General features: G+C 47.9%; 1 protein-coding gene across 1 annotated transcript in view; it reads left to right on the top strand.

The window, feature by feature from the left end:
• The first annotated feature begins 4232 nt into the window (after window positions 1-4232).
• Window positions 4233-13012, top strand: part of SEC24A (SEC24 homolog A, COPII coat complex component) — a 52611-nt gene continuing 43831 nt past the window's right edge. The window contains exon 1 of the mRNA XM_038740594.1: window positions 4233-4327. Within this exon, the coding sequence (XP_038596522.1) occupies window positions 4243-4327 (85 nt within the window). The 5' untranslated portion in view covers window positions 4233-4242. The remainder of the gene's footprint in view (window positions 4328-13012) is intronic.

A 13012-nucleotide genomic window follows, 5' to 3' on the forward strand; every position in this document is an offset into this window, starting at 1 on the left:
GAGTCAGTGGCGGGATAGACGAGCACGAGGCACAGAGAGTAGGTTGGTGTGAGGTTGGCAGGGTGTGTGGGCCGGGCTGTAGTGAAAAATGGGGGGTAAAGTAGGAGGGACAGAACTGATTTGAATGCCTTAAAGGTAATGGTGAGGAGCTTCTGTTTGATTTGGAGGTGGATGGGCAATCCTTGGAGGTTTTTGAGGACTGGGGAGCTGTAGACTGAATTCATTCATTCATTCATTCAATTGTATTTATTGAGCGCTTACTGTGTGTAGAGCACTGTACTAAGCACTTGGGAAGTACAAGTTGGTGACCTATAGAGACGGTCTCTCCCCAACAGCGGGCTCACGGTCTAGAAGGGGGAGACAGCCAACAAAACAAAACGTGTGGACAGGTGTCAAGTCGTCAGGACAAATAGAATTAAAGCTAAATGCACATTCATTCAATCGTATTTATTGAGCGCTTACTGTGTGCAGAGCACTGTACTAAGCACTTGGGAAGTACAAGTTGGCGACCTATAGAGAGGGTCCCTACCCAACAGCGGGCTCACAGTCTAGAAGGGAGAGACAGCCAACAAAACAAAACGTGTGGACAGGTGTCAAGTCGTCAGGACAAATAGAATTAAAGCTAAATGCACATCATTAACAAAATAAATAGAATAGTAAATATGTACAAGTAAAATAGAGTAATAAATCGGTACAAACATATATACAGGTGCTGCGGGGAGGGGAAGGAGGTAGGGCGGGGGGGATGGGGAGGAGGAGAGGGAAAAGGGGGATCAGTCTGGGAAGGCCTCTTGGAGGAGGTGAGCTCCCAGTAGGGCTTTGAAGGGAGGATGTGCAGAGGGAGGGCATTCCAGGCCAGGGGGAGGACGTGGGCCGGGGGTCAACGGTGGGACAGGCGAGAACGAGGCACAGTGAGGAGGTTAGCGGCAGAGGAGCGGAGGGTGCGGGCTGGGCTGCTGTATAACCTTTTCAGAACATTGATCCGGGGCAGGAGAGTAAACTGTAGACCGGAGAGGAAAGAAACCAAGCACTAGTCCCTAAAGTGAAGTCCAGGACTGCTGGCCCGTAAGATGCGTCGGATTCTGGTAAGTGCTCAGAGCCTGGAGTGGAAGATCTGGAAAGCTGTTATCAGAGAACTGGAGGGCAAGATTCACATCAACTAACTCTGTTGTACTCTCCCAAGCATTTAGCTCAGTGCTCAGCTCGCCAGAAGCGATCACTAAAAGCAACAACTCGTCAAGCAAGGCCACTCCCTGGTTTGGCGTGGGAAGGGAATGAGTCTGAGCTGGGATCCCATGACTACCCTCCCTGACTCTCCTTCCCCAAACTTACCCTCCCGCATGAAGCCATCTGACCGATCCTCAGATCAGTTCCTCAAAAATGCCGTTCCTTAAATCAGAAAATGGAGACGTTCTCGGTGGCCGTGGAGGCAACCTCTCCCTCTCTCTCCCCTTTCATTTCCCTCGCCTAGGGCTTTGCCTTCCGGCCGCGGGAGCTGACATTGGTTTTGAGCAGTTACCCGTGACAGGGGCTGGGAGTCGGGCCGTTCCCTTCGCGATGCCCTGAAGAACGGTATGTTATCTGTCCCACACCTGTGGCTTCCTCCTCAGTCGGCCGGACCACGTCGGCTGAGGAAACGAGGCGGCAAGGAGGTGGGCCGGTTTCAGGTGAGGCCCTCCACACGGTTCAGGGGAAGCGGCCGCGGTCGGCTTCATTCATTCATTCATTAGATGGTATTTATTGAGCGCTTACTGTGTGCCGACCACTGTACTAAATGCTTGGAAAGTACAATTTGGCAACATACAACAGAGACGGCAGTCCCTACCCAACAGCGGGCTCACGGTCTAGAAGGGGGGAGATGGACAGCAAGACGGAACAAGTAGACAGGTGTCAGTACCATCAAAATCAATCGAATTGTATATACACATCATTAATGAAATAAACGCCAAGCACGGGCATAGTGGATAGTGCCCTGGTCTGAGAGTCAGAAGGTTATGAGTTCTAATTCATTCATTCATTCAATCGTATTTATTGAGCGCTTAACGTGTGCAAAGCACTGTACTAAGCGCTTGGGAAGTACAAGTCGGCAACATATAGAGACAGTCCCTACCCAACAACGGGCTCACAGTCTAGAAGGGGGAGACAGACGACAAAACAAAACATGTGGACAGGTGTCATTCATTCAATTGTATTTATTGAGCGCTTACTGTGTGCAGAGCACTGTACTAAGCGCTTGGGAAGTACAAGTTGGCAACATATAGAGACGGTCCCTACCCAACAGTGGGCTCACAGTCTAGAAGGGGGAGACAGGGAACAAAACCAAACATATTAACAAAATAAAATAAGTAGAATAAATATGTACAAATAAAATAGAGTAATAAATGCGTACAAACATGTATACATGTATACAGGAGCTGTGGGGAGGGGAAGGAGGTAAGGCGGGGGGATGGGGAGGGGGAGGAGGGGGAGAGGAAGGAGGAGGCTCAGTCTGGGAAGGCCTCCTGGAGGAGGTGAGCTCTCAGTAGAGCTTTGAAGGGAGGATGTCAAGTCATCAGAATAAACAGAAATAAAGCTAGATGCACATCATTTACAAAATAAATAGAATAGTAAATATGTACAAATAAAATAAGCAGAGTAGTAAATCTGTACAAACATATATACAGGCGAAGGGTTACTGCCGATATTCATTCACTCATTCAATCGTGTTTATTGATTCTATTCTATATTATTATTCTTTCCCGGCTCTGCCACTTGTCTGCTGTGTGACCTCGGGCAAGCCGCTTCACCGTGCCTCAGTTACCTCATCTATAAAATGGGGATTGAGCCCGTGCGCCCCACATGGGACAAGGGAGTGTGTCCAACCCGATTTGGCTGCATCTACCCCAGCGCTCAGTACAGTTCCCGGCCCATAGTAAGCGCTTGCCAAATGCCACTGTGATTTTGGAAGCGGCGTGGCTCAGAGGAAAGAGCCCGGGCTCGCCCGCTGGTCCGCCGTGTGACTTCGGGCGAGTGGCCTCCCTTCTCCGGGCCTCAGTTCCCTGGGCCGTCAAATGGGGACGAAGACTGGGGGCCCCCCGTGGGCCAACCTGATCGCCTCGTATCCCCCGCGCCGCCCCAGCCCAGCGCTTCGAATGGCGTTTACCACATAGCGAGCGCTTAACCAACGCCTTCGTCAGGAATGGCGTGAATCTAGAACTCACTGGGTCCCATCCCATGAGAAGCCCCTCGTCTCCCTCTCCATCTCCCCCGCCTCACCTCCTTCCCTTCCCCGCAGCACCTGTATATATGTATATATGTTTGTGCGGATTTATTACTCTACTGATTTTACTTGTACATATTTATTCTATTCATTTTATTCTGTTAGTACGTTTTGTTTGGTTGTCTGTCTCCCCCTTCCAGACTGTGAGCCCGCTGTTGGGTAGGGACCATCTTTATATGTTGCCTACTTGTACTTAGAACTTGTACTAAGTACTTGTACTTAGAACAGTGCTTTGCACATAGTAAGCGCTTAATCATCATCATCATCATCAATCGTATTTATTGAGCGCTTACTGTGTGCAGAGCACTGTACTAAGCGCTTGGGAAGTACACGTTGGCAACATCTAGAGACAGTCCCTACCCAACAGCGGGCTCACAGTCTAAAAGGGGGAGACAGAGAACAAAACCAAACATACTGACAAAAGAAAATAAATAGGATGGATGTGTACAAGTAAAATAAATAGAGTAATAAATCTGTACAAACATATCTACAGGTGCTGTGGGGAAGGGAAGGAGGTAAGATGGGGAGGGATGGAGAGGGGGAATAAATGCCATTATTATTATTATTGTACTTCCCCAAGCGCTTAGTCCAGTGCTCCGCACACAGTAAGCGCTCAATGAATAGGATTGAATGAATGAATGAATGAAGGAGGGGAGGCTGAGGAGAGGGGCGGGCCGGTGACGTCACGGCCGGAGTCCTGCCCGCCCGCCCGCCCTCGGGGCGGGGGGAGGGGCGCTCCCTCGGGGGCGCGCGCCGGGGGAGGAAGTGCCACGTGTCCCCAGTGCGCCTGCGCCGGCGGGCGGGCGGGCGGGCGGCCGGCCGCTTCCGGTCCCCGTCGGTGGCCCCGCCCCCGCTCCGGCTCGCCTCAGCTTCCCGCGGCTCCCCGCCGCGGCCACCGGTCCCGGGGTCGCGGCTACCGGCCCCCGCCGTCCGCCCCGAGGCCCTCCGTGTGTGAGGGCCGCGCCGCCGCCGCCGCCGCCGCCATGGCCCAGCCGAGGCGCCCCGGGTACCGGTACCCCGCGCCCCACAACGGGGCCGCCTCGCCCGCGGGGCCGCCCTACAGCAACGGTGAGTGCCGGGCCTGCTTTCTAAGCAGAAACGCTGGGCCCGACGAGGGCTCTCGGCCTTCCTCCTCCTCCTCCTCCCCCGGGGAGACGCCATCAGTCGTATGGAGTGAGCGCCTACCGGGTGTGCGGGGCACTGTGCTAAGCGCTCGGGAGAAGGCTGTGCTACGGAGGCCGTAGGCGCGTTCCCTGCCCGCCGTCTGGAGAAATCATCATCATCATCATTGAGCGCTTACTGTGTGCAGAGCACTGGACTGAGCGCTTGGGAAGTACAAGTCGGCGACATAGAGAGACAAGTCCCTACCCAGCAGTGGGCTCACAGTCTAGAAGGGGGAGACAGAGAACAAAGCCAAACGTACTAACAAAATAAAATAAATAGAATAGATACGTACAAGTAAAATAAATAGGTAAATAGAGTGATAAATCTGTACAAACATATATACAGGTGCTGTGGGGAAGGGAAGGAGGTAAGATGGAGGGGATGGAGAGAAATCGAAGATCGGGGAGGCCAGGAGGCCGGGCCCGCCTGGTGCTGGTGAAGGGGTTTGAGCCTTTGGGCCAGCCCAAGACGTGGTCGTCTGGGAAACGATGAGAAGAATCAATCAGTCGTACTTATTGAGCGCTTACTGGGTGCAGAGCACTGACGTACAAGTTGGCAACATAGAGAGACAGTCCCTACCCAGCAGTGGGCTCACAGTCTAAAAGGGGGAGACAGAGAACAAAACCAAACATACTAACAAAATAAAATAAATAGAATAGATATGTACAAGTAAAATAAATAAAGTGATAAATCTGTACAAACATATATACAGGTGCTGTGGGGAAGGGAAGGAGGTAAGATGGGGGGGATGGAGAGAAATCGAAGATCGGGGAGGCCAGGAGCCCGGGCCCGCCTGGTGCTGGTGAAGGGGTTTGAGCCTTTGGGCCAGCCCAAGACGTGGTCTTCTGGGAAACGATGAGAAGAATCAATCAATCAATCGTATTTATTGAGCTCCTACTGGGTGCAGAGCACCGGACTAAGCGCTTGGGAAGTACAAGTTGGCGACATAGAGAGACAGTCCCTACCCAACAGTGGGCTAACAGTCGAAAAGAAGAAGAAGAATGGCATTTGTTAAGCGTTTACTATGTGCGAAGCACTGTTCTAAGCGCCGGGTGGGGGGGGGATGCAAGGGGATCAGGTTGTCCCACGTGGGGATCACAGTCTCAGTCCCCATTTTACAGCGCTTAGAACAGTGCTTTGCACATAGTAAGCGCTTAGTAAATGCCATCATTATTATTATTATTTACAGATGAGCTCATTGAGGCGCAGAGAAGTTAAGTGATTTAAGGCATACGGCTGACAAGTGGCGGGGCCGGGATTAGAACCCGTGACTTCTGGCTCCCAAACCCGGGTTCTTTCCACTGAGCCACGCTGCTTCTCTCCCCCAATAGTTTCCTGCCGGAGGGGTAGACTTTCTTCGTAAACGGCACTATTAGGGCCAGGGAACTCAGTCGCTACCTTTCTTTAAAGGGTGGCCCAGAATCGATCACCGGCAGTCTCGGCTTTTATCAGCTTTTGTTCTGTCACCCCCCCCCAAACAAAACAGCTTGGTTTCAGCCATCTCCTTTTAGAACACCTATAGTAAATCAGGGTGCTTTGGATAAAGCAAGAGGGAGGAGATCGGCGAAATAGTTCCACCCTAAAATAATGTCTGACCCTTCAGATTCAAGTGTACATGTGGCATCCTGGGTTTATTTGGAGGGGGAGTGTCTTGAAGCCTTACAGCTCTTCTTGGATTCTTTTGACTTCCCGAGTTATTTGCTTACCAGCGTGAACTCATGAGGAAGACTTCCTAATTCTAGAAGTTGTCCCCTGGGACAAAGCTTTTATTTGTGAGAACCAAGTTAAAGACCGGGTAGACTGCTCTGATTTCCAAGAGCACTGGAAGTATTGCGGTACAGAATTGGCATGTGTACAGTTGTTGGGACCTAGCTTAGAAGGGACTTTGAGCCCCACAGTAAGCCTTGAATATAAAATTTGAACAGAAATGGAATTCCTCTCGTAGCAGGTCTGTCTCAAAAAGACCCATGTATGGAAGATAACAATTGGGAAAGATGGGAAGGAGGGGAATAAATAGGAGAAAGGCATTAAAATTGGGACAAACTAACCAGTCAATTGGTTCTCTCTCTCAAATGGGGAAAGAAAAGCATGGAAACATTTTTTCTATGTCTTTAAATGGTTTCAGGTGAGTTTTTGCTTGATATTATATATATATATATATATGTGTATAAGCCATAATTGGTATATATGTAAGTGCTTACTATGTGTCAAGCACTGTTCTTGCTTGGCTTGCATCTACCTTGAGGTAGATGCAAGCCAATCAACCAGACACAGTCCCTGTCCCACATGAGGGTCACAATCTAAGTAGGAGGGAGAATGAGTAATTCCCATCTTGCAGTTGAGGAAACTGAGTCACCTAGAAGTTAAGTGACTTGCCCAAGGTCACACAGTGGGCAAGTGTCAGAGCTGAGATTAGAAGGTCGTCAGGCTCCATCCCAACCGCTACCCTGCTCATTCAAGCTCTCATCCTATCCCGTCTGGACTACTGCATCAGCCTTCTCTCTGATCTCCCATCCTCATGTCTCTCTCCACTTCAATCCATACTTCATGCTGCTGCCCGGATTATCTTTGTCCAGAAACGCTCTGGGCATATTACTCCCCTCCTCAAAAATCTCCAGTGGCTACCAATCAATCTGCGCATCAGGCAGAAACTCCTCACCCTGGGCTTCAAGGCTCTCCATCATCTCGCCCCCTCCTACCTCACCTCCCTTCTCTCCTTCTCCAGCCCAGCCCGCACCCTCCGCTCCTCCGCCGCTAAGCTCCTCACTGTACCTCGCTCTCGCCTGTCCCGCCATCGACCCCGGCCCACGTCATCCCCCGGGCCTGGAATGCCCTCCCTCTGCCCATCCGCCAAGCTAGCTCTCTTCCTCCCTTCAAGGCCCTACTGAGAGCTCACCTCCTCCAGGAGGCCTTCCCAGACTGAGCCCCTTCCTTCCTCTCCCCCCTCTCCATCCCCCCATCTTACCTCCTTCCCTTCCCCACAGCACCTGTATATATGTATATATGTTTGTACATATTTATTACTCTATTTATTTTATTTGTACATATCTATTCTATTTATTTTATTTTGTTAGTATGTTTGGTTTTGTTCTCTGTCTCCCCCTTTTAGACTGTGAGCCCACTGTTGGGTAGGGACTGTCTCTATATGCTGCAAATTTGTACTTCCCAAGCGCTTAGTACAGTGCTCTGCACATAGTAAGCGCTCAATAAATACGATTGATGATGATGATGATGATTTAGGGGGTTCATGGTAAACTTTGAGTGATCTCTTGACCATTCGTGCAACTGGTATAAAATATGTGCTTTTCTACATGGAGTACCCTTGTAGGCTAACTCTAAAAATTAGCACCTGATTAATTTAAAAATATAAGCTAACAATGCTCCTCATTCCGATTACAAAACCCTCCAACAACTTTTTTAAGGACTGGCCTATCAGTTTTTATTGGGGGGATGCTAAGGAATCGGTTTCTAATGTCTTGGTACACGTGTATCCCCTGACTAGACAGATGCTCTTTTCATCTTTCTAGTTTTATTCAGCAAGCATTTTTCCGAGTACACATCTCTGAAGGCCCATTTAGAAACATTCATTTTTGAAGATATTTAGGGTGAGACATTGTGTTGCTGTGACAACCACCTTGTGTTCTTTCAGGTGGTAGTTTCATTGAAGTTTTTTTGGACCCAAAAATAAAACGAGCTGGTTAACTTGGGGAGCGGTGGGTGGGGCGTCCTGACTTTTGAATGTTACTTTCGTTTATAGTTTTTCATTTTTAGTCGTCTGGAAAGATTAACATCCTGCACCGAGATCTGCATTCATTAAACTGTTTATTTTTTAATATGTAGGACTTGTTCTGTTCCCAGCCCTTATCTTTTCCTGAAGGGTCATGAACTTGTGCTTTTGCTTCTCGAGGAAGTTCATAGCCTTTAGAGCTCTTTTTCGTGCAGCTGTATTCAGTTGGATTTATTGAGCGCTTACTGTGTGCAGAGCACTGTACTAAGCGCTTGGGAAGTACAAGTTGGCAACATAGAGATGGTCCCTACCCAACAGTAGGCTCACATTCTAGAAGGGACTAGACAAATGTAGGCTTCACTTGTTTTCAAAATGATCACTCACCTCATCTTAAAATTGAAACTCCCAAAGACTCTGGGAGTTTAAAGTTCAAGGCCCTGCATAGTTTAATCCGACCCTGTAATTTTTTCTTCTGCTCATGTGTTCTCTCCTCTTCCTCTGTGCTACACGTTTTCTGTAAATTCCATGGTGTCCCCAGAACTACTCCATTTTATCCTTCAAAACTTGGAAAGTGCATGCGGATGGAAGCCATGGAGACCCTGATTCTAATCTCTTTACTAGCCTGCTGTTTTTGACATGCCCGGGGCTTCAGTGGGGTCTTGGAAACCCTGTGTGACAAGGACAAGTTATTATCTTGAATTTACCTTTGCACTTGACACAGTTAATACAGTTCTGTGGCATATAGTAAGTGCTTCATAGGTACCATAACTGCTCTGCTTAAAATTTAATTGTTTTTAGTGGACACTTACTGTGTGCAGAGCACTGTAGTAAACGCTTGGGAGAAAACCATACAATAAAGCTTGTAGCCTTGATTTTTGCCCTCTGGCTTACAGTCTAATGGGGGAGACAGACATTAAAATGAATTTCAGATAGGGGAAGGGTGGAGTGTAAGGCTATGGAAAATAAGGGCTGTGGGACCCAGGTACAAAGAAAATCAAAGTGCGTAAGGAATACAGATCCAAGTGCATAGGTGAAGCAGGAGAGAGGGCAAGTGGTTGAGGAAATGAGTTGTTCAGGGATGGCTCTCATAGGAGGTGTGATTTTTAGCAAGACTTTCAAAATGGGGAGGGTGGTCGTCAATCAATCAGTGGTATTTACTGAGCGTTTAGTATGCGCAGAGCAGAGTACTGAGCATTTGGGAGAGTACAGTACAACTGAATTAGCAGACATGCACCCTGCCCATAACGAGCTTAGAGTATAGGGTGTTCTGACAGGAATGAAGGGAAAAAGAGTTCCAGGCTAGGGGTTGTTGGTAAGACAAATGAAATCAAGGTACAGTGAGCAGGTTGGAGTTGGAGGAGCAAAGTGTGAATATGGTTGTATTAGGAAATCAGTGAGGTAAGTTAGGAAGGGGAGAGCTGATTGCCTTAATGCCAGTGGTAGGGGGTTTCTGTTTGCAGAAGTGGTTGGGCAACCCCTGGAGAGTCTAGAGGAATGGGAAGACAGGATTGAGAGGGTTTTTTCCTTCTTTTTCGTATTTTAAAAAACCATCCGGTCAGCAAAATGATGTAAGCACTGGAGTGGGGAGAGACAGGAGGCAGGGAGGTTAACGTAGGAGGCTGATACAGTAATCGAGGCAGGATCAGCGTGGTAACAGTTTAGATGAAGAGGAAAAGGCGGATTTTAGAGCTGTTATGGAGGAAGAATCATCAGGATTTGATGGCAGACAGGATTCAGGTTGCATGAGAATGATGAGTTGAGGATTATGCCAAGGATACAGGCTCATGAGGCAGGGAGGACGGTGGTGTTGTCTGTAGTGATAGGAAAGTCATTTGGGGGAACAGGGCCTCGGTGGGAAGATGAGTTCTGTTTTGGACATGTTAAATTTAAGGTTGGGGGAAGAAGCGATGCCCTGAAGGCAGGTAGGACCGGGAGACTGCAAAGGAGAGAGGTCTGGGCTGGAGAAGTAGATTTGGGAATCATCTGCATAGAAATGGTAGTTGAAACGGTGGGAGTGATGAGTCCTCCAAGGGAATAGGTGAAGATGAAAAATAGACCGGGGAACCAAGAGTTGAAGGGAAACAGTGTGGTCTGGTTGATTAGAGCACTGGCCTGGGAGTCAGAAGGGCCTGGGTTCTAATTCTGGCTCCGCCTCTTGTCTGCCCAGTGACCTTGGGCAACTCACTTAACTTCTCTGGGCCTCAGTTACCTCATCTGTAAACTGGGGATTAATAGTGTGAGCCCCATGTGGGACGTGGATTCTGTCTAACCTGATTAGCTTGTACCTATCCCAGTGCTTAGTACAGTGCCTGGCACATAGTAAGTGCTCAACAAATACCATTAAAAAAAAAAACCAAAACAAAAAACACAAACTGAATCTTTAAGGGATTCCCACAGTTGGGCGGCAGGAGAGGAGCCGACAAAGGGGACTGAGAAGCAGCAGGCTGCCAGAGAGAGGAAGTGACCAGGAGAGGATGGTGCCAGAATCCGAGGTTAGATAGTGTTTCCGCTAGAAACTCTTGTTTAGCGATCAATTTTCCAGTGGTGGTGTAGTAATATTTAACATCTGTTGTAGCGGTGGATGCGTTTTTAGATAGTTATATTCTCAAAAAAGTGGTAAGATACTTTGTATGTTACAACTCAAAAGTAACGGTAGTGTTTGTGTGGTAACAATTTTGTTATTGCTGAAGCTTCAAATCTTGGAAAGCAGTTTGTGCTCTCGTAGAAATGTTAGAGCTGTAGTACAATTTTCATTTACATAGTAGGACCTTAATTAACGAAACGGGACTTGAGAATTCTTTATTTCAAATTTGTCACGGTGCATTTGAAATACTCAGATTAATGACTATTTTGCTAAGGATAATGAAAAAAGGTTATATGTAAAGCTATTGGATTTAGAGATTAGCTACATTTTTGAGGATTTTGACCTGAAATATCTAGATTCCTGTATTTTGAAGGCCTGATTTGGCTAGGTAATTTACTTGTATAAACTCAAAGTTTATAAATGTTTTGTTTGGGGTAAGCACAGTAGAAGGCACCTGTAGACTAGTTAATTTGATTGCAGTGTGCTTTGCTCTTTTACTACGTGATAGGACACAACTGAGTTATTGTTTCTTGCATGTTAGTTTTACAGAGGCCATCAGATATCTCAAGTTGCCATTTTTAGCTTTAGTTTAAAGCAGGATGGAAGAACAAATCTAATAATGGCAAAAAAGAACAATTTACCTCTTGTCAGTAGAACTTCAGAAAGAAATATTGGGAATATAATAGTGGTTTTTGTTACATGCTATGTGCCAACTACTGTAACTAAGTGCTGGAGTAGATAGAGCATCTTTGTGTTCCACATGGGGATCTTAAGTAGAAGGGAGAATAGGTATTAAATCCCCATTTTGCAGATGAGGGAACTTAGAAGTTAAATGACTTTCCCAAGGACACACAGCAGACAGGTGGCAGGGTCGGGATTAGAACCCAGGTCTCCTGGCTCTCAATCAATCAATCGTATTTATTGAGCGCTTACTGTGTGCAGAGCACTGTACTAAGCGCTTGGGAAGTACAAGTTGGCAACATATAGAGACAGTCCCTACCCAACAGTGGGCTCACAGTCTAGAAGGGGGAGACAGAGAACAAAACCAAACATATTAACAAAATAAAATAAATAGAATAGATATGTACAAGTAAAATAAATAAAGTGATAAATCTGTACAAACATATATACAGGTGCTGTGGGGAAGGGAAGGAGGTAAGACGGGGGGATGGAGAGGGGGACGAGGGGGAGAGGAAGGAAGGGGCTCAGTCTGGGAAGGCCTCCTGGAGGAGGTGAGCTCTCAGGGTCGTGTTCTTTCCGCTGGGCCATGCCGACACCAGTTGCCATGTTATACTCAGATATTTCGCCCTGCACATCCAATCCGTCACCAAAACCTGCCAGTCTGACCTCCACAGCATCACCAAGATCCGCTCTTTCCTCTCCATCCAAACCGCTACCTGGCTGTTTCAATCTCTCATCCTATCCCAACTGGACTACTGCATGGGCCTCCTTTTTGATCTCCCATCCTCCTGTCTCTCCCCGCTTCAGTCTATACTTCATGCTGCTGCCTGGATTATCTTTCTACAGAAACGCTCTGGGCATGTCACTCCCCTCCTCAAAAATCTCCAGTGATTGCCTGTCAACCTTTGAATCAAGCCAAAACTCCTCACTCTCGGCTTCAAGGCTGTCCATCACCTCACCCCCTCCTATCTCACCTCCCTTCTCTCCTACAGCCCAGCCCGCACACTCCACTCCTCTGCAGCTAACCTCCTCACCGTACCTCATTCTCGCCTGTCCTGCCATCAACCCCTGGCCCACGTCCAACCTCTGGCCTGGAATGCCCTCCCTCCTCACATCCGCCAAACTAGTTCTCTTCCTCCCTTCAAAGCCCTACTGAGAGCTCATCTCCTCCAGGAGGCCTTCCCAGACTGAGCCCCCCTTTTTCCTCTCCTCCTCCTCTCCCCATTGCCCCCCCTTCCCTCTGCCCTGTCCCTTTCCCTTCCCCACAGCACTTGTATATATTTGTACACATTTATTACTCTATTTTATTACTGATGTGTATATAGCTATAATTCTATTTATTCTGATGGTATTGACACCTGTCTGCTTGTTTTGTTGTCTGTCTCCCCCTTCTAGACTGTGAGCCCGTTGTTGGGTAGGGACCGTCTCTCTGTGTTACCAATTTGTACTTCCCAAGTGCTTAGTACAGTGCTCTGCACGCAGTAAGTGCTCAACAAATGAGATTGAATGAATGAATGAATTTTAAAAGCGCTTTTATGTACGTTTCTGTTTGAGTTCAGTCACTCAATCATATTTATTTAGCGCTTACTGTGTGCAG

Source organism: Tachyglossus aculeatus, chromosome X1 (assembly GCF_015852505.1).
Source record: "Tachyglossus aculeatus isolate mTacAcu1 chromosome X1, mTacAcu1.pri, whole genome shotgun sequence".
Taxonomy (NCBI): Eukaryota; Metazoa; Chordata; class Mammalia; order Monotremata; family Tachyglossidae; genus Tachyglossus; species Tachyglossus aculeatus.